The following is a 26,683-nucleotide window of genomic DNA, read 5'->3' as shown; positions in this document are numbered from 1 at the left end:
CTCCAAGTACCAGCATGCGGGGGAGGCTTGCTGGGCCTTGTAGTACTGCTACTAAAAACAATATCTTTTCTTTTACAACAAAGGCTATCAGCCTCCCCATCCGCAGCCCATTGGATGGGGGGGACAGCCTCGAGCTTCACTCCTGGCCCTTGGGTGGCTGGGGGGGGGGACCCCTTGATTGAAGGGGTCCCCACTCCCCCAGGGTACCCCGGCCAGGAGTGACTAGTTGGATTTTTGATGCCACGGCCGCAGGGCACTATATCAAAGTGACCCCCGGCTGTGGCATTATCTGTCCAGCTAGTGGAGCCCGGTGCTGGTTTTAAAAATACGGGGGACCCCTACTCTTTTTGTCCCCCGTATTTTTGGGACCAGGACCAGGCGCAGAGCCCGATGCTGGTTGCTTAAATATGGGGGAACCCCTGTCATTTTTTCCCCCATATTTTTGCAACCAGGATCGGCTCAAAGAGCCCGAGGCTGGTTATGCTTAGGAGGGGGGACCCCACGCATTTTTTTTTATTATTTTACAGTGTTTAATTAAAAAAAAAAAATAAAATAAACCCCAGCACGGATCACACAGATCCGGCCGAGATTGATTGTAAAAAAAGTCGGCAGTGTTTTGCTAATCACTGCCGTAAAAATAGGTAAAAAACCACGAATGACATCGACATCGGAACAAAAGAAAAACCCGAATACGACAGCTTAGTAAATCCATCGTAATCAATTCAAAAAGTTGCAATTTTACACTGTCGATGTCATTCGTGATTGAACTTTGACCTGAATCTGGAAAATACGAATCTTAGTAAATTTACCCCATTGTCTACTTATGTCCACTTAAGACATAAACTAAACAAACTCCATTTTAGGAAAATAATTAAAATGTTATAATCAATTAATTGGCTAGTCCAAACACAATAGTAGCTAGTACTTTGCAGTGACCGTTTTAATTTTGTTGACATGAGCATTACTAGCTGGTACTGTAAATAGATGATGTATGTATGAACTTGTATTTGCTTGCTTACCAGATAGTACACTTCAGTAAAATAAAAAAGTTGTGCATTAGCAATTTTACCAGTGTGTATGTCAGAGTCACATCCTGCCCAATCTATCTATTCTAAAACTATGATTACCGATCATGAAATATAAAGTCAGTCTTGAAATAAGTACACCTTATTTTTTTGCTACAACACTTACAATATTATCAATTGTAAAAGGCAGATTATTATGCAATCACCAGAAAAACCTGTATAAATGTTATACAAACCATAAGGAGTATGTAACACTTTGCATTTCTATTATGTATTAATTAAATTATATGTTGACAAGATGTTGGTTGTCAATTTAAAAAAACAAATGTGTCTGCCAGAATTCCACATGTGTTTCTGATTCCAAAAAGTCCCCTACTGGGGCTGTGGCCTAAGAGTGCTCTAGTGGGGCTGTGGCCTATTAGTCCTCTCCAGGAGTTGTGGCCCAAAAGTCCTCTCTAGGAGCTGTGGCCAAAACATCCACTTCTGGGGCTGTGGCCCGAATGTTCCTTCCTGGGGCTGTGGGCCAAAAGTCCTCTCCAGGAGCTGTGGCCCAAAAGTCCTCTCTAGGAGCTGTGGCCAAAACATCCACTCCTGGGGCTGTGACCCAAACGTCCCTTCCTGGGGCTGGGGGCCAAAAGTCCTCTCCAGGAACTGTGGCCCAAAAGTCCTCTCCAGGAGCTGTGGCCCAAAAGTCCTTTCCTGGGGCAGTGGCCAATTAGTCCTCTCCAGGAGCTGTGGCCCAAAAGTCCTCTCTAGGAGCTGTGGCCTAAAAGTCCTCTCTAGGAGCTGTGACCCAAACATCCACTCCTGGGGCTGTGGCCCAAACGCCCCTTCCTGTGGCTGTTGGCCCAAAAGTCCTCTCTAGGAGCTGTGGCCCAAAAGTCCTCTCCAGGAGCTGTGGCCCAAAAGTCCTTTCCTGGGGCAGTGGCCAATTAGTCCTCTCCAGGAGCTGTGGCCCAAAAGTCCTCTCTAGGAGCTGTGGCCTAAAAGTCCTCTCTAGGAGCTGTGACCCAAACATCCACTCCTGGGGCTGTGGCCCAAACATCCCTTACTGGGGCTGTGAGACAAAAGTCCTGTTCAGGAGCAGTGGCCCAAAAGTCCTCTCCAGGAGCTGTGGCCCAAACATCCACTCCTGGGGCTGTGGCCCAAATGTCTACTCCTAGGGCTGTGTCCCAAAAGTCCCCTCTTGAGGCTTTGGCCTGGGAGTCTCCTCTCTTGTGGCAGTGGCCTGAGAGTCCCCTCTTGGGGCTGTGGCCCGAGAGTCCTCTTTTGGGGCTGTAGCCTGAGAGTCGCATAGTGAGGCTGAAACACCTTCTTAGGCAGAAAACTTGTAACCACATCCACATTCTCCTGGTCTGCAATGGAGTTCAACTGTAATCAGTGGTGTGGTCACTTGATAAGCTTCCTCAGCTTCTTGTCTGTCAGGCCATTCACTTTCATGATGTTCATCAGATGTTTCTTGTACTGTACTTGACTTTTTAAGAACTGAGGAATTTTAGCATTGGGAAAGACTGCAAACTGCTTTAAACGGTGTATATCTTCATAGGATACCTTGAAGAAGAATCAAAGTACTTTTATTAGATAAACATAAGACTTCAGATGATGTGGCTATACAAAGTATTCACCTACAGCACTTTTCACATTTTATTTTCTTACATAAAGGAATTAAAATGGATTTATTTTTGGATTCTACTCACTAACACAAATGCATTTGCAATGTAAAGAAAAAAAACCCTACCTCTAAATTGATTTAATTACAAATGAAACAGAAAATGCATAAAAAATCTACTTAATGCTAACACTTTAACTGAAATCAGTGTCGGACTGGGGCATGAAGGGCCCACCGGGGGGATGCTGTTGTAGGGGCCCATGCTTAAGGGTGTGGCCAGGCTCCACTGGGGCATGGCCAGCCACCACAGACGTTTGGCTAACCATTACAAAGTACATGTTCTGTTCCCCTTGGTAAATATATAATAAACCATATTCTTGTGAAGTATAATGTAGCATAAGTATAATGCATAATTCAAGTGAACTAGTCTAGGATAGAGTCTGAAACCTGATCCCTAGTGAAGGAGGAGGGCCCACAGGCAGTGGGGCCCACCGGTGGTTTACCCTGTTCCCCTGTGGGCCAGTCCGACTCTGGCTGAAATTACATAGTGGATTAGCCAAAGGCTTCAGCTGAAGTTTTCCTAGTGGAACAATGGCTTAGGGGTCATCTTGGAGAGATTTAATCTTTGTAGCCAACCCTAATTTATGAATGGCTCATTATCACGTAAATAGTCTTGGATTTGGGGTCCCATGATTATAAGGCTACACATGCCTGTCCAGCTGTGGCACATACGCTACAAGTTCCAACACACCTTGTCAGCTGGTAGAATTGGGACTTGTAGTGACCACAGCTGGATAGCATCTGGCAGATTCAATTAAATACCATTAACTCATGGTATACAATTGTGTTATGTATAGAATTCAGTTGGATGCTCTATTTATTTTGCTGTACTCATTAGGATCCTCAATGTACTATATAGCAGTCACTGGGATGCCTAATATACTGTACTAGAATGTTCTCTGTCCTGTTTCCTGGCATATAATATACATAAGAGGACTGGGATGTCCTCTTATGAATAGTGGTCACTGGGATGTCCTCTTCGGTACGGGGGCTTTATGATGTCCTCTTTGTTGTATGGTTGTCATTAGGATCCTCCCTGTATTGTAATGTTTTCATTGGGAAGCTCTCTATTGTACGGTGGTCAATGGGTTGTTCTTTGTATTGTATAGAGGATAGGGGCTAATGGTTTGCTAACCACACCCATGTTTGTCTTCGGTGAAACCTACAGTTGATTTGGTGCCACCTTCATGAGGTCACTTTCAGAAATTTGTCCAGCCCACTTTATCCACCCAATCCTCTCCCTCCAAGTTAAGACACTAAAACAGTGGTACCTGAACTCAGTCCTCAAGTACACCCAACAATTCATGTTTTCCTGGCCACCTAGCAGGTGCCCAGGTGTTCTCATTACTCACTGACACATGTTAAAAAATCCACAGTTAGAGCTAATTATTTCACTTGTGAAATTGTGAGTAGACCTGGAAAACGTGAACTGTTGGGTGTCCTTGAGGACCGAGTTTGAGAACCACTGCACTAAAATAATAATTAATATCTAAAATAACACCAACAGCTTTGCCACAGATTGCCTATTTTTGCCTTATGGGGTAAAAAAGTGAATGCAACAAACTTCAGTATTATATTAATTATAAAATGACATAGATGGCTTATACGTGAGACTTTTAAAATAAGCATGTGTTAGATGTAATCACACATTACATCAATACACTGTATATACACAAAAAAATAAAATTTTAATTAGGTTTCTAGTATTTTGGACCCATCCAATATATCATATATGTCCTCCTTCAGCAACTCTCTCTCTTTTGCACCTCTGTCCACCACCAGGCTGTCTTTTTTATCTTTGTATCTTTGTCCACCCCCATCCCCCAGTTTGTCTTTCATCTCTGTCCCCTTATCTCTTTCTGAACTTTGTGCCCAGATCTGTCTCTCTTATCTCTGTACCCCCTCCACCTTTATCTCTCATTCTCATCTCTGTCTCACCCCATTCTGCCTCTTTCCCATCTCTGTTCGTTGTGTCTCTGTCATATCTGTTCCCATATCTGGTGCCCAGCTTTGCAGACATGTGGGCAAGGGAGCTTGGGGGAGCTGTGAATAGGAAGAGATATGCTTTGATGGGGTGATCTGTTGGTGGGGTGGATAGTATGTCTCTCATCTCTGTCTACATCTCCTCTATCTCTCTTTCTCGTCTCTGTCCACTACTTCACCCAGTCTTTTTCACTATTATCACTAGGAGACCTTCTGGTGGGGCACTGGTTACAGGTGCAGCCAGGAGGGACTAAGAGAGCTGCGGGTGCAGGTTAAGGATGAGGTCGCCCTGCAGTTCTTACTGAATCTTGACTGAGACAATAGGAGATTATATAACAGATATCAAAGAACATGGCTGCCTCTATGAAATACTGTATGTCTCACATTTATATATATCAAACTACTAATAGGCAGGCAGACAGCATGCTTATTTGCCAACTTACACAATGGATCTAATGAGGTGTATATATATTAAAGGTAGAAAAACTCTATATTTATATTCTAGGGATTTAAGAATTGTCCTTGTTTTTCAAGCCCCACAGGATGTGAAGGCCATCAGTGAGTATAATTACAATGCAAATCATAGGGAAGCTAGTTACCATATGCTTTAGAAGGACAGTGGTGGTCCCTGCAACGTCAACCATGGCCCTAATTAGAGATCTGTAGTGGTGCCACTGCCCATGGCACAAGGCCAAGTGGGTGGCACTGTCACTGCCCAATTAGTATCTGCATTTGGCTGCAAAAGGCACCATGTAGCCAGGAGACTGCCTGAGAGAAATTTGGCACACAGTTCCCTGGTCCTGGCCTTCTCAATGTGACATTGAGTGAGAAGGTGAGACCAGCCAAGGGCGCATTATCACCCTGCTACAGTACTGAGGTAGACACCATTCCTATGCGATCCCCACATAAAGATAACATGTTATTAAGTTCCTGCTACCACTAACACTATATCACGTAAAGTACCTACTTTAGTTGATATACATTTTTATTGCATATTTAAATGATTTAATTGGGTAAGCGTAGCAACAGGTATAGCAACATCAGAACCAATTGTACAGACAAATTTTCCAACAACAAACCAGTGAAAATAGTGACTTCCATGCATAAGGTTATCATCACACAGTATATACAATCAGTAGGCATCTCCGCAAAACAGAAATTTCCAAATGACAGTTTATTACTGAACAGCTGCAGCTCCCATCCAATACAATGTTATCGAACAATAATGATCCCCTCTTTACAGGGCCGACTTGAGGGCCATTCGAGAGGTGCAGCTGCATGGGGGCGCAACCCCATAGGGAGCATAATGCTGCTATCTCCACCAGGACAGATGACTGGCACTAACAGTCAGCCACTGGCTGCATCACATGGGTCTGGCGTTGGTGATGTCATTGTCAATGCGTAACTGTGTGTTCATAGATCGATCCATCTATGTATATCCTCTAAAATAGTTTCCCAAACTCCGCTACTACAGTCCAGGTTTTAACGATATCCATGCTTAAGCCCAGATGGTTAAATTAAATTGACTGAGGTACTTTACTAATTAAGTCATCTGTTCTCAAGCATGGATATCCTTAAAATCTGGACTGTAATGGTGGAGTTTGGGAAGCTCTGCTCTAAATAATCCTTCCAGCCACAGGCATAACTGGAGTGTCAGTGGACAGTGAGGAGAAACAGAAACAAGTAAGAGAGATCATTGTGGTGTACGGAAAGGAGTTTCGTCTGTCATACTTTGAACAGGACGTTCAGTGGTGAAGGTAAGTAACCCAAGGCAAGGGCATGAGATAGTATATAAGGACATGAGGAGATCCTAAGCTGATGAAGGGGCTTTGAGATAGTGATGAGCGGGTTCGGATCCTCGGGATCCGAACCCGCCCGAACTTCACCTTTTTTTTTCACGGGTCCGAGCGACTCGGATCCTCCCGCCTTGCTCGGTTAACCCGAGCGCGCCCGAACGTCATCATCCCGCTGTCGGATTCTCGCGAGATTCGGATTCTATATAAGGAGCCGCGCGTCGCCGCCATTTTCACACGTGCATTGAGATTGATAGGGAGAGGACGTGGCTGGCGTCCTCTCCGTTATAGTAGAAAAAGACCGAGTATAAAGACTGAGTGACTTACTTATAATTGTGGGGAGGATTGGGGACGGGGAGCAGCTGTTAGGGAGTACAGTGCAGGGTTTTCATTATACCACAAGTGAGTTTAATCCTTTGTTTGTTTCTCTGCCTGAAAAAAACGCTCCACCATATCTGTGCTCACTCAGTATGCTGCACTGCTGCATATATCTGTGCTGAGTGCACTGCTCACACTGCCTAATTGTGGGGACTGGGGAGCAGTTATAGCAGGAGTACAGTGCACAGTTTTGCTGACAGTGACCACCAGTCCAGTATACGTTTGTCTGCCTGAAAAACACTCCTGTCTGTGGTGGCTTTTTTTTTCTTCATACTAGTTTAGCAGTCTGCTGACAGTGTCCACCAGGTCCGTTATTATTTTTTATACAGTATATTATATTTATTTTATATATATATCTAGCAGTACGGTAGGCCACGGCTGTACCTACCTCTGTGTCGTCAGTGCACTCGTCGTCCATAAGTAATATAATACTATACTATCCATCCATCTACATTGTATACCTGTGGTGGCTTTTTTTTTCTTCATACTAGTTTAGCAGTCTGCTGACAGTGTCCACCAGGTCCGTTATTATATTATACAGTATATTATATATATAAGCAGTACGGTAGGCCACGGCTGTACCTACCTCTGTGTCGTCAGTGCACTCGTCGTCCATAAGTAATATAATACTATACTATCCATCCATCTACATTGTATACCTGTGGTGGCTTTTTTTTTCTTCATACTAGTTTAGCAGTCTGCTGACAGTGTCCACCAGGTCCGTTATTATATTATACAGTATATTATATATATATAAGCAGTACGGTAGGCCACGGCTGTACCTACCTCTGTGTCGTCAGTGCACTCGTCGTCCATAAGTAATATAATACTATACTATCCATCCATCTACATTGTATACCTGTGGTGGCTTTTTTTTTCTTCATACTAGTTTAGCAGTCTGCTGATAGTGTCCACCAGGTCCGTTATACAGTATATTATATATATAAGCAGTACGGTAGGCCACGGCTGTACCTACCTCTGTGTTGTCAGTGCACTCGTCGTCCATACGTAATATAATACTATACTATCCATCCATCTACATTGTATACCTGTGGTGGCTTTTTTTTTCTTCATACTAGTTTAGCAGTCTGCTGACAGTGTCCACCAGGTCCGTTATACAGTATATTATATATATAAGCAGTACGGTAGGCCACGGCTGTACCTACCTCTGTGTCGTCAGTGCACTCGTCGTCCATAAGTAATATAATACTATACTATCCATCCATCTACAGTGTATACCTGTGGTGGCTTTTTTTTTCTTCATACTAGTTTAGCAGTCTGCTGACAGTGTCCACCAGGTCCGTTATACAGTATATTATATATATAAGCAGTACGGTAGGCCACGGCTGTACCTACCTCTGTGTCGTCAGTGCACTCGGCGTCCATAAGTAATATAATACTATACTATCCATCCATCTACATTGTATACCTGTGGTGGCTTTTTTTTTCTTCATACTAGTTTAGCAGTCTGCTGACAGTGTCCACCAGGTCCGTTTTACAGTATATTATATATATATAAGCAGTACGGTAGGCCACGGCTGTACCTACCTCTGTGTCGTCAGTGCACTCATCGTCCATAAGTAATATAATGCTATACTATCCATCCATCTACATTGTATACCTGTGGTGGCTTTTTTTTTTCTTCATACTAGTTTAGCAGTCTGCTGACAGTGTCCACCAGGTCCGTTATTATATTATACAGTATATTATATATATATAAGCAGTACGGTAGGCCACGGCTGTACCTACCTCTGTGTCGTCAGTGCACTCGTCGTCCATAAGTAATATAATACTATACTATCCATCCATCTACATTGTATACCTGTGGTGGCTTTTTTTTTCTTCATACTAGTTTAGCAGTCTGCTGACAGTGTCCACTAGGTCCGTTATACAGTATATTATATATATAAGCAGTACGGTAGGCCACGGCTGTACCTACCTCTGTGTCGTCAGTGCGCTCGTCGTCCATAAGTAATATAATACTATACTATCCATCCATCTACATTGTATACCTGTGGTGGCTTTTTTTTTCTTCATACTAGTTTAGCAGTCTGCTGACAGTGTCCACCAGGTCCGTTATACAGTATATTATATATATAAGCAGTACGGTAGGCCACAGCTGTACCTACCTCTGTGTCATCAGTGCACTCGTCGTCCATAAGTAATATAATACTATACTATCCATCCATCTACATTGTATACCTGTGGTGGCTTTTTTTTTCTTCATACTAGTTTAGCAGTCTGCTGACAGTGTCCACCAGGTCCGTTATTATATTATACAGTATATTATATATATATAAGCAGTACGGTAGGCCACGGCTGTACCTACCTTTGTGTTGTCAGTGCACTTGTCGCCCATAAGTAATATAATACTACACTATCCATCCATCTACATTGTATACCTGTGGTGGCTTTTTTTTTCTTCATACTAGTTTAACAGTCTGCTGACAGTGTCCACCAGGTCCGTTATACAGTATATTATATATATAAGCAGTACGGTAGGCCACGGCTGTACCTACCTCTGTGTCATCAGTGCACTCGTCGTCCATAAGTAATATAATACTGTACTATCCATCCATCTACATTGTATACCTGTGGTGGCTTTTTTTTTCTTCATACTAGTTTAGCAGTCTGCTGACAGTGTCCACCAGGTCCGTTATACAGTATATTATATATATAAGCAGTACGGTAGGCCACGGCTGTACCTACCTCTGTGTCCTCAGTGCACTCGTCGTCCATAAGTAATATAATACTATACTATCCATCCATCTACATTGTATACCTGTGGTGGCTTTTTTTTTCTTCATACTAGTTTAGCAGTCTGCTGACAGTGTCCACCAGGTCCGTTAAACAGTATATTATATATATAACCAGTACGGTAGGCCACGGCTGTACCTACCTCTGTGTCGTCAGTGCACTCGTCGTCCATAAGTAATATAATACTATACTATCCATCCATCTACATTGTATACCTGTGGTGGCTTTTTTTTTCTTCATACTAGTTTAGCAGTCTGCTGACAGTGTCCACCAGGTCCGTTATTATATTATACAGTATATTATATATATATAAGCAGTACGGTAGGCCACGGCTGTACCTACCTCTGTGTCGTCAGTGCACTCGTCGTCCATAAGTAATATAATACTACACTATCCATCCATCTACATTGTATACCTGTGGTGGCTTTTAGTTGTGCGCATTAAAATATGGAGAACAAAAATGTGGAGGTTAAAAAAATAGGGAAAGATCAAGATCCACTTCCACCTCGTGCTGAAGCTGCTGCCACTAGTCATGGCCGAGACGATGAAATGCCATCAATGTCGTCTGCCAAGGCCAATGCCCAATGTCATAGTACAGAGCATGTAAAATCCAAAACACAAAAGATCAGTAAAATGACCCAAAAATCAAAATTAAAAGCGTCTGAGGAGAAGCGTAAACTTGCCAATATGCCATTTACGACACGGAGTGGCAAGGAACGGCTGAGGCCCTGGCCTATGTTCATGGCTAGTGTTTCAGCTTCACATGAGGATGGAAGCACTCATCCTCTCGCTAGAAAAAAAGAAAATACTTAAGCTGGCAAAAGCACAGCAAAGAACTGTGCGTTCTTCGAAATCACAAATCCCCAAGGAGAGTCCAATTGTGTCGGTTGCGATGCCTGACCTTCCCAACACTGGACGGGAAGAGCTTGCGCCTTCCACCATTTGCACGCCCCCTGCAAGTGCGCCTCTTTTTTTCTTTGCGTCATGTGCTGTTTGGGTAGTATTTTTTTGAAGGGCCATCCTGCCTGACACTGCAGTGCCACTCCTAGATGGGCCAGGTGTTTGTGTCGGCCACTTGGGTCGCTTAGCTTAGTCACACAGCTACCTCATTGCGCCTCTTTTTTTCTTTGCTTCATGTGCTGTTTGGGGAGTATTTTTTTGAAGGGCCATCCTGCGTGACACTGCAGTGCCACTCCTAGATGGGCCAGGTGTTTGTGTCGGCCACTAGGGTCGCTTAGCTTAGCCATCCAGCGACCTCGGTGCAAATTTTAGGACTAAAAATAATATTGTGAGGTGTGAGGTGTTCAGAATAGACTGGAAATGAGTGTAAATTATGGTTATTGAGGTTAATAATACTATGGGATCAAAATGACCCCCAAATTCTATGATTTAAGCTGTTTTTTAGGGTTTTTTGAAAAAAACACCAGAATCCAAAACACAACCGAATCCGACAAAAAAAATTTGGTGAGGTTTTGCCAAAACGCGTTCGAACCCAAAACACGGCCGCGGAACCGAACCCAAAACCAAAACACAAAACCCAAAAAATTTCCGGTGCACATCACTACTTTGAAACATATAAAGGGTGATGTGTTGTTTTTTTCTTCTGTGGTGCCAAAGTGTGTTTTTCCTTTGGGGTTCAATGTGTGTTTTTTGTCACTGTGAGTGTAAGTGTGAGTGGGTGGGGGATTGGGGAAGGGGGGCAGGGAGCTCCAAAAGTTTCACACAGAGTGCTATCAGACCTAGGGCCAAACCTGACTATAAATTAAATTCAATGATAATGACTGTATAACTTTCCTGTTATTTCATTACTGAAAGACATATTGCTCATAAAATATACCTGGCCCATGCACGTTAGTAGGCGGAAGTCGATGGTGTCCCTGTGCCTCAGAATATGTAAAATACCATCAAGGTACACCTGATCTTTGCTGCAGCAACCTGTGAGGATGAAAAGAAACATTAATAGAATAAGAACCTCATCACTGATACTATATATCTGTAGTCTAAGATCTCACCAAACGCACTCCATCCACCTCCCCTCTCCTACAAGCCCTTCACTGGCTCCCCTTCCCTTTCAGAATCCAATTCAAACTTATCACACTCACTTACAAAGCACTCACCCACTCCTCTCCCATTTACATCTCTGACCATATCTTCCTTTACTCTCCCACCCGTCCTCTTCACTCTGCTAATGCACACCGACTCTCCTGTCTTCTGATTACTACCTCCCACTCCTATCTCCAAGATTTTTCACGTGCTGCTCCCTTTCTCTGGAATTCTTTCCCTCTCCCCCTCAGACTCTCCACCTCTCTACAAAACTTCAAACGGGCTCTTAAGACACACTTCTCTACCAAACCGAGCCAAATCTCATCCTAACCCTCTGTTCCACACTCTCTATGTACCCCATCTGTGTCACCCCTGTCTGTCTACCCCTCCCCTTAGAATGTAAGCTCTCACGAGTAGGGCCCTCTTCCCTCATGTGCTTATCCTTTTCTTACTTTAATAATCCTCAACTGCCCAAATCCTGCAGTTTTTTGGCCACCTTGGAACTTATCTCTATGTCGTTTACTGGTGTAGTTATGCTTAGTTACCCTGTACTTGTCCTAAATTGTCTTCAACTGTAAGTCACTGTTTTCCTGTTTTGATTATGTGCATATGTACTCTGTAATTGGGCGCTGCGGAACCCTTGTGGCACCATATAAATAAAGGATAATAATAATAATAATAATAATTATAAAGCCTGTTTCTGTCACTTATATATTTTTTTCATAATAGTTATTATCTTTTTTTTCTCCCTACTTTCTCCAAGACTCACTCTTCTGATGGGAGTTGGAGCCAAAGATCTTCTTGCCCAGGGTGAAGCTTCAGTAGATCCCATAGAAAAGGGATCCTCTAGCTTTGTGTGATTTACGTGATTTGCATTTTGTTACACTAAGGTACAGGAAAGCATAATGCTGGGTATTTAATAGAAAATCTGTATTTTGCACACACATACCCACCCCCAAAACATTGCAATCCCAGTCAAACTAGATTCATTAATTATAGTGAACTCTTTACAGCATAGTTGGCGACTTTTTGGCTGCCTCCTTTGGGAGAGAGCTGCCAGTTCAGCACAGCAAGGGACAGTGTGGGGGGCATGATGCATAATAGTGGGCAGGGTGGAGGCATGGCAAGTCATAGAAGGCTGTGCAGGAACGTGGTTTCTGTGATTGCATCATCCCGGCCACACCACACACTATTCAGAGAATACCAGCATTGTACAGCGGGGGTGGGGGGAAGGGTGTAACTATGATGACGTGATTAAGAATGAAACGCATCAGTGCCTGGCTAGGTTGCGGATAGTGGGCAATTTGTGTGAGTCTCAGTGTCATAATTTAGGGTGTCATTGGTATAATAGACAATATCTTGAAAAGACATTGTGCTTTTTAGACTCAGCTATAGCTAGTTGTACTGTATGTGAATTAGTATCAGGAATATTGATAGCAGGCATGTGACTATGGGGCATAACAGATCATGCAGATATGGAAGTTTTCAAGTTAATTAAGTATCCCTGCAATTTAACAAATGCCTAATGCAGGACATATCATAGAGGACAAATTAACTCAGGATATTGCAGTCCCCATTCAAAGGGGACTGTGGCCTGGATCAATTTTCCAAGTTCCAAAGAGCTTAGTTAAATCCATGCAGGGGTTTATCTATAATGGGTGCAGGGGGTGTAGTATTTATTGCCGGCAGTCGGGTTACCGGCGACCAGCATACCGGCGCTGGAATCCCGACCGCCGGCATACCGACAGCTGGGTGGGCGCAAATGGGCCCCTTGCGGGCTCGCTGCACTAGCCACGCTGCGGGCACGGTGGCGCGCTACGCGTGCCATTCTATCTATTCTCCCCCAAGGGGGGTCGTGGACCCCCAAGAGGGAGAAAAGTTGTCGGTATGCCGGCGGTCGGGATTTCGGCACCGGTATGGTGGTCGTCGGGAGCCCAGCTGTCGGCAACCTGAAGACCACCCTGTGCAGGATGTGTGGTGCACATTCAGGGCCAGATTAAGGTTTGAGGGGACCTCTGGGAAACTACCAATAAATGAGATACTGGCTTTGTTATTAAAAGTATAAAGTGTAAATACTCACAGCACCACAAATGTATTGAATATACTGTAGTGCCCGCAGTTTACATTTTGCCACACAGAAACCCTAGTTCCCATTATACAACAGTGTTCCCACACTGGCTGTGTAAGATGTACCACCTTGGCTGCCCTGTTATTAAGCTAGCTCTGTGTACATAGACTCTTGAGTCAAGCTGGGCCCATATCACTCACCCTGTACCCATAGACTATACTAACCTATCTGCCAGTACTGCAGAAATAACCAGCTAAATGGTGATGGTACCATTATCTGACCTACTGTAGGTGCATGTACATTAGACTGTGGCACAAAAGGGGGGCACCTGTACAGAGGCTGCATACAGGCCACAATGCTACCTGTCAGTCACAGACACTACAGGCAGTCCCATTGGGAAGGTGTGTCCTCCCTCTAGGAATGACAGACCAGGTTGTGATAGGCAGAGAGCTGAATTCCTGTGGGAAGCCACTATCTACCTTTATGCACAGCCCAATTCAGCTTCTATGTGCTGCAGCTCATGTAGTCCATAGAAGCAAGGGGTTTGTGGCATGTGCATGCACAGTTGCACCACAGCGTCTGCGCATGCACCGGCCCCAGCACCCGCCAGATCTATTGTGCAGGTGCCAGGACCTGGGGCTGGCTGTCGCATCTCCACTCCGGGCACTGGGTTCGCAGCAGGCCCCTACTAAAAGTAAGTAGGAGCCAAAATTGGAAAGATGGAACACCAAATTGTAACTTCCGGCAAGAGATTCAGGAGCAGCGGTGTAAATAATAAATGATTCCTATGTTAACCAGAGCAATATGATTAATAATGGATTATCAATCCAACTGAAGCCTAAGAAACAATCAATGTTAAACAATAAAAACTAAAAGTCAAGGGCTATTGACCCAGTAATCCAAAACTTTACAAGGGTCTGGGCAGGCAGAACAGAATCATAGACAAAATGTATTAGCTAAACTCACAAAATGAGACACAAGTGGGCGTGACTTTGTGGGGACAATGCCAAGCTCTCTTGAATGTGCCTTCATGTGAATGTGTGAGTACACCACACGGTGCCACGAGGGGTGTCACCCACCCTAGTGATGCCACTGCCTCCCTGTCTTGGCAAGTCATAAAAATGTGCACATATATTAAAATAGGGTAGATAGAGCTTTAGTGTTTGTCTGTGAGATCAATAATATTAAATGCAAAAAATAGGCATGTTATGCAATTAATATAATTGCCATTTTAAATCCCGCGGGCACACCACTGAAACTCAGCGGATTTGAAATATGATTAATATACCCCTTAACGTTTTATGAAATAGAAAGCTGTCATATACCTGGCTGGGATGTGTCAGTGCAGCCTCTCTTCGCACGCATACAGTAGTGCCATCTTGTGTTCGGGTCTTCCACGAACTGAGCCAAGTCCTTGAACAGCTCACTGAATGACATCTGGCTGGCTTGGTAAACTGTATAATAAAGCAGTGCAGCTCTCCACAGGAAAGGGTTTTTGTTAGTCAGGACACTGTGGAGGCTTGCCAGGCCTTCCTCAGTGGGATTGCTGGGCTTTAGACCATATTGTTCACGCCCGCGGCTGTTATACCATGGCTGTTGCTTGTTGTTTGCCATACGGTAATAATGGGTTCCTATATTTAAACAAGAAATACCATTTTTTAAATTATCTCTAAAATGAAAATGAAACTTGGTGCATGGATACATTCCCTATAAATACTTCAGAATACTATGGCACAGATAGGTATATTATATAAACACACAGATTCACACAAAATGAGAAAGCATGGATTTTGGGTGGTTATATTTTATGAAAGGTGATCATACTGTACATGAAAATAGAATAAAAAAAAGTCAACACCATGGAAAGGCTTAGTCACGTGACTTATGGCCTACAATAGAAAACAATCACGTTCTACCTTGTTTCACCTTTTCTGTCATAAGTAGAAGTGTGTGCACTTTGCATACAACGTGGAATAGGGCTACCTTTATGTGCGATTGGGACCGATTGCTTTCTGAGCGTATGCAGTGTGAGAACATACAATCCACTCTCCATCACCTTTATAATGGGGCTACTAGTGGGCGCCCAGTGGGGCATACTTGTTGGCACTGGTGGGCACCCAATTGTTAAATTCAATTGTTACTCCATTTAGATGTGAGTGCTGCAGGACACATTTCTCACAACCTCCGGAGATGGTAAGAAGAAATGTGCAATAAGTCTGTGGCTTTGGTGCTCATACCTATGTTTGGGCACCCTAACCAGGACTTTAGGTGGTTAAGCCGCTATATGCAGTTAAACCCTGTCTGCTTGGGCGTGACAAGTGTGATAGTTAATGGGTGCCCGAAACATTTGAATTGCACTGTCATGAACCCATTAATTATAGAAGCACCCAAAACATTTAAATTTCCCCCAATGTGTCCAAAGCTACATCCAGCAGTGCTTTAGTACAACAGGGAAAAAAATTATAAAATGTGTTTATGTTTCCTATAACAGGAAATGTTGTCTAAAACAATATATAGAAAGGGAACCAGAGGAAAGTGTTTTTAGATTGGAGATAAAATACCAGGGAATGTAAAGCAGCAGTGTACAGTACCTATTTCATGTCTAAGTGTCCCTTCCAGCCACTTTTCCCGGGCAACAGACACATTAATGGTCATTGTTGGCCGACCCTTGACCTCTGACATAGACGCTTGACAAATCATGTCATCTGTAAGGTGGACAGCAATCTGGAGAACATGGAGAAGAACACGGTCATCTTACGTGACAGAACACAATAGGCTGGAAGCAGAACAAACATTTTAAAGCATACCGTAAATTGAAAACTGTTGGTTTACTGATTTTATGGCCACAGACCATTGACAGACAATGGACAATAATTCATCAAAAATTGAACAAGAACTGTTTCAATATACTGAAAGGCAACTGTTTTATTATAAATTTTTACATTAACACAAAAAGAAATATAGATTGTGTTAGCGCATACATCCAGATTTCATTTACGGGGCAGATGTATTAAGCCTGGAGATTGATAAAGCAGTGATAAATAAGTGCAAGGTGATAACGCACCAGCCAATCAGCTCCAATATGCAAACTGACAGGAGCTGACTGGCTGGTGCGTTATCACCTTTCATTTATCACTGCTTTGGGGTTTATTCATGAAGCAGTGAAAAGAGTGGAGAAGTGAGCCTGTGGAGAAGTTGCCCATGTCAACCAATCAGCTGCTCTGTACAATTGTATAGTATGCAAATTATAAATGTTACTTCAATGCTGATTGGTTGGCATGGGCAACTTCTCCACTGGCACACTTCTCCACACTTTTGACTGCTTCATGAATAGACCCCACTATCACTTCTCCAGACTTAATACATCTGCCCCACTGTACTGTATATAAGAAAACCATATCTTACTGGAATTACATTGTGACAAGCTTAAAATATAACCCTTAATAATTTTGTGATGTTAATTAGGTATGGGGTGGCTAAGCATATTGAAAGCAAGGAAGCATGGCTCATACATTTATTAGACAAATCATTTCTCAGTGTCATGTATAAAGTACTGGACTGTTCTGATTTGTTAATTATGGTTAGCATGGCTGCAGGAGGCGACCTCAGTGACTTTGGCTAAAGCTGGTTAAATACTATAAGATTGTCTGTCGTCCACCCTTTCTGGTTGGAGCGAAAAATCTGGTAATGTATTGGAGCAAACTGCATGCTGAGAGCTGCCCAAAAATTGCATGCTGAGAGCCGCCCAGTACAGAACAAGGCCGCCCAACATGTGAAGTGCTGCCCTGCGATGTATTCTCATTTAAAATGTAAACGCATTGCAGCAATTGAGTGCCAACGGGAATACTGGGTGTCCCCTGCATAAGCAGCCAGGCTGCGTATGCACACGCACCAGTACCATGTTTTCCATCACAGCGAGTCGCACATGACATCACCCACCCGTCCAGAAAATGGGCATGACATGCCTGTGTTTCCCGGACCACTCCCCACCAGTGCTGCGTAGCCTCTCTACGAAACACCCGCTGGCTGTCAATCACTATGCCGGGATGTGATTACCATGTGAAAGTCCACGCACGCGCAATGCAATTGCAGTGCATGCACAGAAGGCCGATGATCGGCCGATCTGCGTTTTTGTAGTTTGCAAATGAACCTGAATGAGGCCCATAGTTTTTAGCAGTGCAATATTTGTGTATAAACCATAATCATGGAAAACTGTATTTTTTACATTTTGACATGTCTGATACCTTAACAAACGAAAAGGTGATTGTTTTTTTTTAACTAGCACCTAAAAAAGCTAAAATGTATAATGTAAGTAAGCTACAGAGAAGCCAGATCACTAAAAGGGTTAAAGAAAAAGTACTTTAGGCCACTTACCTCACCCAGACAACCTTCTTTCTCCATATATTTTTCAGCTTGGAGCAATATTTGGCTTTTTGACAGGAGACTTCCTCCAGTTGCTTTTTCATATTTTTCATAGCTGCCATATTTATTAATTGCTCTCTGCATGATATCAATTGCCTGTACAAGAAGTCAAAAAACAACATCAGAATATATTTTTGAAGGATTAAAAGAAGACATGGACTTTTTTAAGCTTTTAATGGTCCATTATAGACAACTGACAGAGCTAATGGAAGGTCTTTTTTAGCCTGATAGCATATAAATGGGCAGGTTAAGAAAACTGTCAGGAAACATACAGTGCATGTAAAAATGCAGGTGGGCAGGGCCATAGAAAGCCACGCTGGGCCACGGTAAAAGGGGCGTGGCTTAAAAATAGATGTGGCAACACCATTTACTGTAAAAATCTTAATATAAAATATGCGCGCTCCACAGGGGGGCGCAATATTAATGCAGGGGGGCGCGGGGGTGGGTACCTGCTTCCTACCTTACTTGAACAGGAAGCGGGTCCCTCCGTCCCAGCCAGTGCCATCTTCCCAGTGATATTTGGAAGATGACGCTGGCCACTAGGGAGCAAAAACTCTGGAACAGTGCCAGAGTCTTTGCTTTCTATGTGCGGCACAATCTTCCCAAAAAGATCACTGGGAAGATGGCGCAGACGATGCCAGCAACAGGTATACTTGGTGGGGATCGGACCTGTGCCCCCTCCGGGTCCCTCCATCAGATTCTTTTTTTTTCTTGTGGGTTTTATATTTTTCTTCAACAGAGGGGGCACAGCATGGTGGGAAAACATTGCTCTTCAGCACCCACATGAGATGAAAGGAGGTTGTGGAATAGAACTACTGCAACCTGTAGCTCATAGGCTAACACCATCTTTAGATGGCGATAGCTGTGGGGACCAATCAATAGGTTTCTATGGGGGATACTATGCTACCAGATTTACCAAGCAATTCTAGAGCTTGGTAAATCTGGCAGCATCACACACCCCTTAGAATCCTATGGGGGCTACGGCATGCGGGAATGCAAAGACTGCGGCAGATATCGAAGATATCTGCAGCAGTCCCTCTGTCATACATTTGAGGGGTACTAAATCCTTGTGGTTACCCCCCTGAAAATGGGTGTTTATGGGGAATAAGTCACAAATAATCAATGACAATTGGGCCCCTGTAAGTGATGTATTTTTATAAAATTTTATAGGGAAAAAATAATGTATAATAAAAAGAAATTACATAAACTATACCTGTTTCAGGAATCTGTTGGAGGCAATGCTGCGCTTTCCCAAATCATCCGACAATGCAGGATTTTCATATTTAAACTGGGGATTGTGTGTAAAAGATGAACTGAAAAATCTAGATTTTTCCTGAGCAATGTTTATGGGCCTCAGGGAACTTAAGACACATTTTGTTTTTCCTGGTATGTCTTTTTCTTTTTTCTCTGAGATGTCTTCTTCCTTTCCTCTTATTGAATTTAGTAAGTCGTTCTTCTTTAGATTGGCTTTAGGTTTGTTTGCCAATACTATCCTATTTCCATTTACTGAGCAGATCTGTGGTTTAGGACTACTGGCCTCTCTAGACGCACAGCTATCACTAGGCCTGCTCCTGCTTGCACATAAAGAAGTGTTACATGAGGGAGCTGTAAGCTGAGGAAGGAAGCTGCTGCGTTGGATTGGTCTTGCTCCAGATGTGTTCTGCCTGATGCTCCTAGGCAATTCTTGGATGTTCTTTGCAGATTGCAGGATACATGCTTTCTCCACACTTAGAATGGAGCTTCCTGCAAGATCTTCTCTGGGCCACTGAAGAGTTTCTATATTAAATATAATCATATCAACAATATTCATGTATGGATTAAAAAGAGGTCAGATATCGTTTGGCTTTTCACCGTGTAATTGAACAAATCAAAATGTTTTCATAAGATTTAAGCACCTTGCTGGGTACCAAAAATACAAATAAACACCAATTCTGGAGCACTGACCTTTGGTTAGACCATTTACATTGAAGTCTACTGTTTTTTGTTTTTTTTCTTACAGGACAGTCAGAGAAAGACTCTTTGAGATAGTATTCTAGCTGCAATCAGAGTCATCGAGAGTGAAGATGGGCTGGAACTGAGGAGGAAATGGCCAAATCTGGGAAGGGTGGCCATGTCCCTTTCTACAACAATGAAAAAATACCATGCATGGCACAGCAAAGGAGAGTGCCGTAAGACATAAATGGTTGTTCGGCAAACTGCAAAAAGGGACATTTGTCCCCCTCAGCATCTGGCCCACGCCACTCCAAGAAGCCCAGACACAGATAAAGAGTACCCTCGTCACTCCTCTTGTTACCCATGGCTACAATAATACAATAATAATACAATTATCCTTCTGTCTGGCCTACTGATTAAAAATCTAACATGTAAGAAATATGTATGAATAACTGAATTAGGACCTTAGCTAACCAAACTTCATTACTTACAGTACAATGTTCAATGTACAATGTTTCATATTAGTCTAATTATAGTCAATGTTTTAGTCATAACTTTTGCAGTTACTGTAATGGATTTTGCTGAAGAACATTTCTCTAAAATTCCCTTGAGAAGTGTGCATGCCTTTAAGTATGTGTTTAGTAATCTAGGCTCAATAGGCTGAGAATATGTTACATACTGAGTCTGACTTACCGTAGTACTCCCATATATCATATACAAATAATGCTGTAAGTTTGTTAGAACAAACAAGTGCAATATACAATCCTATTTCCTTCACAGCAAGTCATATATATATTCTGCAAATATCTAAAATACATAATTGTTCTTTAAAAATGTAAAACCCTACTTCCAGTGTTAATTTTGACAAGGAGTTTAAATTTACTTTTATTCACTTTTTTGTTGTTGCTTAGTTTTAGTTAAGATTTAGTCAGTGGATCTCAGTTTTAATTTTAGTTCTAAAATAAACTGTTGTCGACAATTACTTTAATTCAAATTTTTCTTTGACAAAATTAACACTGCTCTGCACCCATATATAGTTCTACTCAGCTCCCTGCCGTCTCCGTTGTCCCTCATCGGCCAGTGGCCCGTTCCTGCAGCCCAGCAGAAATAACAGGGGAAATGGCTAGGTGGACATTTTCCCAGTCATTTGTGCATGCGCAGTAGAGAGGTCCCAGGGAAAAAGGCGTGGGTGCCGTGTTCCCATATGCGCCGTACACTTTAGCAAAAAGCCATGCAGGAGAGGAGGAGACCTACACGGAGCCTGTAAACAGGCCCACTTCTCTTGTAAACTGCTCCTGATGAAATCATTACTCCAAAATGTTCTTAGCCATGAATATAACATGATGTAACAGTGATATTAAACCACTTAACTGGCATGGTCAGATTTCATGCAACTGCGCCGTCCCACCCTGTCCCCCCGTTTTTGACGAGGAGATCCGTTCTGCAGATGTGCATAATATAATGTTTAAATATTTTAAAAAATACTTTTTTAACTTTATTAAATAAAATAAATAAAAAAAACAATGTTTTAACGCTTTTTAAGGGACAAATCATCAGTTAATTGGTTTTAAGAATGTTTCTGAAATATTATTGCTGAGCAAGCAGTTTACTTAGGTAGAAGATGTAACAAGCCAGGGCCGGATTAAGGGCCACATGGGCCTGGGAAAGAAAATGTTCAAAGGCCTATACTGGAGGGGAAGAGATGCATTGTGACAAGTGCATTGTGGGTGTGGCTAGTGCCATATGGGTGTATACTTACACTCCCTACACTAATAGCTTCAAGGTCTCACTAAAAATAGAAAACTTGCATCACTTTGTGAGGCAATTAAAATGACAATTAATACTTATGATTTGTGGGCAACCATGGAGCCAGCTAGGCAGCTGGTCATCCTCATGCTGCCATAATGATGGGCCTATATGTATGTGGAGGCCTGGAGCTGGAGCTCTATCTGCCCTATTTTTAATGTGGCCTGTTATAATGTTTTATCTAGCAGGGACTATTTATGACACCCACAGAGTGGGAACAGAACCTGTGGTGAGTGCAGCTCGTCACCGAGCCCGCAGCTTGGCGAGCACAGTGAGCCCACAAGAGGCTTGCTGCTCTCGCCCCCCCCGCCGGCATTCCACCACCAGGATCCCACGGTTGGTATGCTGACCGCCGGGATCCCCAGCAGCAGTAACGCATATCTAACCCCTTCAATAAATGGCTGCTTAAGTCACTCTTGTTTGCATAATCCTTCATTTATATCTTATGTTAACACAGAGATAATGATATACTGTACACTGCAATCATCTCAAATACCGACCGATTCATTATTCAAAGTAAACCAGTCTCATTAAAAGGAAAGCAATATATTTAAGATTATCTAATACTCATAATATTCAAACGCTGGATAAATCACTATACATAAGGTGCTGCAATTCAATAACAGTACTGCAACTACTTATCTGTATATACAGTATGGTGCAGTACTTAAATGATCTATCTATCTAACTCTCTATATAACTATCGTATATATACAGTACATACCTCCCAACTTTCTAGAAGGCAGAGTCGGGACACTTACACAGAGTAGCCGGGAGCAACCCAGAAAGGGGGCATGGTCTGATGAGGGAGGGGCGTGGCCTCATGGCACAGACCCATTTCTCAGCATTTTGGAGACAAGAAAAGCACTCCCCTGCTCACCACCCAACACTGAATAGATCCCGTGCATCTGCTCAGAGAGATCATTTGCTGCTATGCAGAGCAGCGGGTGATCAAAGAATCTCCAAACTGACCCGTCCGCGCCCCCCCCCCCCCCCCCCCCATCTGCCCCATCCCAACTGTCCTGCTGGAATCGGGACAGTTGGGATATATATATATATATATGTATATATATATATAGTGAATAGCTATGTGTATATATTAACTAACAGTATACAGTCAAGGCTGTAACATGTCAACATATACAAGAGAAATCACATATTAGCAGTGCTTACATACGTAGCAAAATAAGCATAAGGAGAACTCTAATAGGCAAATTTAGTTAAAAAACATTTTTTGTAGCCGCAGCAGTTTCAATCAACAAATTGCATAAATTTTGCATCCCCTACTTACATGCATGAGATGGTTATCTATTAAGTAGGCCCGGTCATTATATTTCACATTGGGGAGCCCTGCTGAGCGCAGCAACTCGTATCATCTCTCAATGTATTAAGTCAGATCAAGCACAGAATGTGAGTGTACATATGGATAACCCTATACTACAGGAAAACATGTGTGGCCACCAATGCCAAAAATATGAAGGCAATTATTAATAGTACAAAAAAATAAAAAAGTACCAATATAATTCATTAACAAAATATAGGACACAATATAATATATAAAATAATATGGGAGGGGGTATGTAAATAATATGGGAGGGGGTATGTAAATAATATGGGAGGGGGTATGCACAAAAAATAATACAAGGGGGTTCCAGCCAATCAACTCCTACTGTAACTTTAATTTTTCAAACACAGCCTGTAGCATGGCAGTTAGAAGATGATTGGCTGCTACTTTATCTCCATCTAAGGCTTAGTAAATAGACCCCCATTGTACCAGCTGCTTGGGTGGCACTGCTCTGAAAATAAACTTGTGTAACTAGCAGTCAAAATCTACATATAAAAGAATACTAAGGAGATCCTCCCTGTGATATTAATGCCACACACACTACAAATACAGCATCAAGTACATAATGGAGCTCATGCAGAGTTGGATTTATTTTGTGTATAAATCCACATTCTAAGTCCACTGAAAAAGGCGGCATCTTGCTGAAGTGGCCACATATGCAAGATGCGTCTAGCTAGGCCAGGGTAGTATAGACGTCTCCTTATCACCAGTTCATAGATTATACCAGGGGCCGAGCAGCTGCAAGTGATCCAGTTCCAAACAGATCCATACTGTATGTCCATGTCTTGCAGTCGGCACGGGACGCGTTTCACCTGAACATACCCTTACTGGTCACTCTCCAACCACTGTCCCGGCCCACACGGCACATGGGGGTTTCAGCAGAAAATGCATCGGCGTATGGGACTAGACATATAAGATTTTGGTTTGTATGCACAGTTGCAAAAGTACAATTTGCAGGGAAAAGGTACAATTTGCATTTGCTTCCACCTCTACATGCATAACATTTTACCCTCAGTATTTGTCAATATATTTTATTGAATAGAGGAGATATGGAGATAACAGCTAAGTGGAATTCAAGTTACTGCAAACCTTGAAAAATAAGATCAAAATATATAATACAAAGTATTATAAATAGTATATAATAATGGGGTGGAGGAATTTAAAATATTAAATAATATAGGCGGCATTGTAATTATTAAAGAAGACCCAAAGGGGACTAATGTTATTATTTGAACAATATTGGGTAAGCAATAATTATTAGTGACATTTGTGCATGTGGCAGTAGCAGAGGTGGGGCTGCAGCGCAGTCCAACAATCAAATAGGGGAGCCTCACCAACTGCCACCCCAAACGCTGCCAGATATCGCCGTCCGGGACTCACTGGCAGGTGTGGATCCCCTAATTGAATTTTGGACTGTGCTAAAGCCCCGTCCCACTGGCAAGAAAGTCCAGGAACACAGCATTTTGTACCTAATGGAAAAGGTCACATTGGAGGGTATGTAACTCCCTGTTGTACTATAATATCCTTACTATTCTTATTTACTCACTTTTTATGGACCTGGATTCCATCATTTTTGTGCGGTATATGAAGATCACTGGTATATATCCAAAAATATGGACTGACTGCCAGCTATGCTGACACCTGTCATATAGCCAGTGACAACTGAGGCATGTTAGTCTCCATGGCAACAGCAGGCACTATGTCATAGAGCAAAGGACTCCTGTGCCATAGTACCAGCTGCTTGAGGGGCACTGCACTGGAAAGTAACTTATGTAACTAGCAGCCAAAATCTACATATAAAAATATACTACGGAGAGCCTCCATGTGATATTAATGCCACACACACTACAAATACAGCATCATGTGCATAATGGGGCTTATGCTCAGTTCGATTTATCTTGCATCAAAATCCCACGTTCTAAAGCTGGGTACAAACCATACGATATTTTGAATGATTTTTCTGCGCGCACTCCCTCGGCGGCGTCTATCACATCTTCAAGGCGGCCAAACCTGGTGCTCAATCTGAAGATGTGACTGACCACTCCATGCTTTCAGATGGAGCGGGGGAACAATATGTTGTGCGTTCGTTCACCAGATTATGCAGTGTGTACGGACTGCACGATATATCAGTCCATCGCATCTGCCATCGACTGGGTGCACAGGTTGTCTAATGTGTACCACGCTTAAGTTCACCCTGAAAGAGGCTGCATCTTGCTGAAATGGCCACATATGCAAGATGCATCTAGTTAGGCCAGGGTAGTATAGACATCTTTTTTCCCCCCAAGTTAAAAATACACTTTTTATAAATAGGATTTAAATGATAAAAGGGCAACTATTTAATGCATAAAATTATTACAAAGCTTAAAAAAATCTACATAAAATAACCAAAGTACTGTATTTATAGTTTGACAAAGCTGCAGGTTAACACTGAACAGAGTATTTTACTTCTATGGCCAATATCTCAAACTTTGTTCTTTAGGGGAGAATTAAATTCTTTTTGGCGCCACTATAATTAATGGAGCGATGGACGAATGCAATTTTTCTGTGCACTCATTGATTATCGTGTTTATCATACACATATAGACAGGGTTTAGCCACGTATAGCGGCTAAACCTGTGTAAAGTCCTGGTCAGCGCGCTGCAACGACTGAGTTTGATCAAATTTCCGCTCGCCACTTCAGGAGTCTGCAGTAGAGATGAACGGGTTCGGTTCGTTGAGACCCGAACCCCCCTGAACTTCACCTATTTTACACGGTTCCGAGGCAGCCTCAGATCTTCCCGCCTTGCTCCGTTAACCTGAACGAGGCCGAACGTCATCATCCTGCTGTTGGATTCTCGCGAGATTCGTATTCTATATAAAGAGCCGCGGGTCGCCGCCATTTTCACTCGTGCATTTGAGATTGAGAGGACGTGACTATGTTCTCTCCCTGAAAAGCTCCATATCTGTGCTCAGTGTGCTGCAAATATTGGGATTTTTGTTTACTTACCGTAAAATCTCTTTCTCTGAGTCCATCTGGGGGACGCTGCGCCGTTACTTGTGGGTTAGAGGTGTGTGGTAGTGGAGTTTGGCACAGAACTATCAAAAGCTGACTCCTCCCCCCTCTAACCCCTCCCATCTCCTTCCTGCTCAGCCATGTTCAGTTAACGTTTAGCCAAGCCAAAGGAGATAGACCAGAATAAAAAATTAACCAATTAAACCAGACAAACTATGGGAGGGATCGCAGCGTCCCCCAGATGGACTCAGAGAAAGAGATTTTACGGTAAGTAAACAAAAATCCCAATTTCTCTGTCCTCCATCTGGGGGACGCTGCGCTGTTACTTGTGGGACTTCCCAAAGCAAGCTAATGAGAGGAGGGAGACGTTGACGGCATAGCCGTCTGTAAAATACGACGCCCAACAGAGGCAGTCTCCAAACCAAACGTATGAAACCGGTAAAACTTTGTGAACGTATGGACTGACGACC

The 26,683-nt window shown here is 42.9% G+C and overlaps 1 protein-coding gene and 1 long non-coding RNA gene across 2 annotated transcripts in view; one reads left to right on the top strand and one right to left on the bottom strand.

Annotated features, from left to right (window-relative positions):
- LOC134980852 (uncharacterized) overlaps positions 1–20,465 on the top strand; it is a 367,657-nt gene extending 347,192 nt beyond the window's left edge. The window contains exon 5 of the long non-coding RNA XR_010190481.1: positions 20,138–20,465. This is a non-coding gene — a long non-coding RNA (uncharacterized LOC134980852). The remainder of the gene's footprint in view (positions 1–20,137) is intronic.
- LOC134980851 (putative tyrosine carboxypeptidase MATCAP2) lies at positions 1,003–24,887 on the bottom strand. The gene is made up of 7 exons (XM_063947840.1): positions 24,768–24,887; positions 19,352–19,914; positions 18,091–18,234; positions 16,308–16,440; positions 15,042–15,347; positions 11,443–11,540; positions 1,003–2,576 (listed from the first exon to the last, which is right to left on the bottom strand). Exons 1-7 carry the CDS (start codon positions 24,790–24,792, stop codon positions 2,415–2,417), a joined length of 1,431 nt encoding a protein of 476 aa, XP_063803910.1. The 5' UTR covers positions 24,793–24,887; the 3' UTR covers positions 1,003–2,414.
- Between the last annotated feature and the right edge of the window lie 1,796 nt (positions 24,888–26,683).

Source organism: Pseudophryne corroboree, chromosome 12 (assembly GCF_028390025.1).
Source record: "Pseudophryne corroboree isolate aPseCor3 chromosome 12, aPseCor3.hap2, whole genome shotgun sequence".
NCBI classification, from domain to species: domain Eukaryota; kingdom Metazoa; phylum Chordata; class Amphibia; order Anura; family Myobatrachidae; genus Pseudophryne; species Pseudophryne corroboree.
Note: the sequence above shows the minus strand (reverse complement) of the source record. Positions and strands in the feature narration are given on the sequence as shown.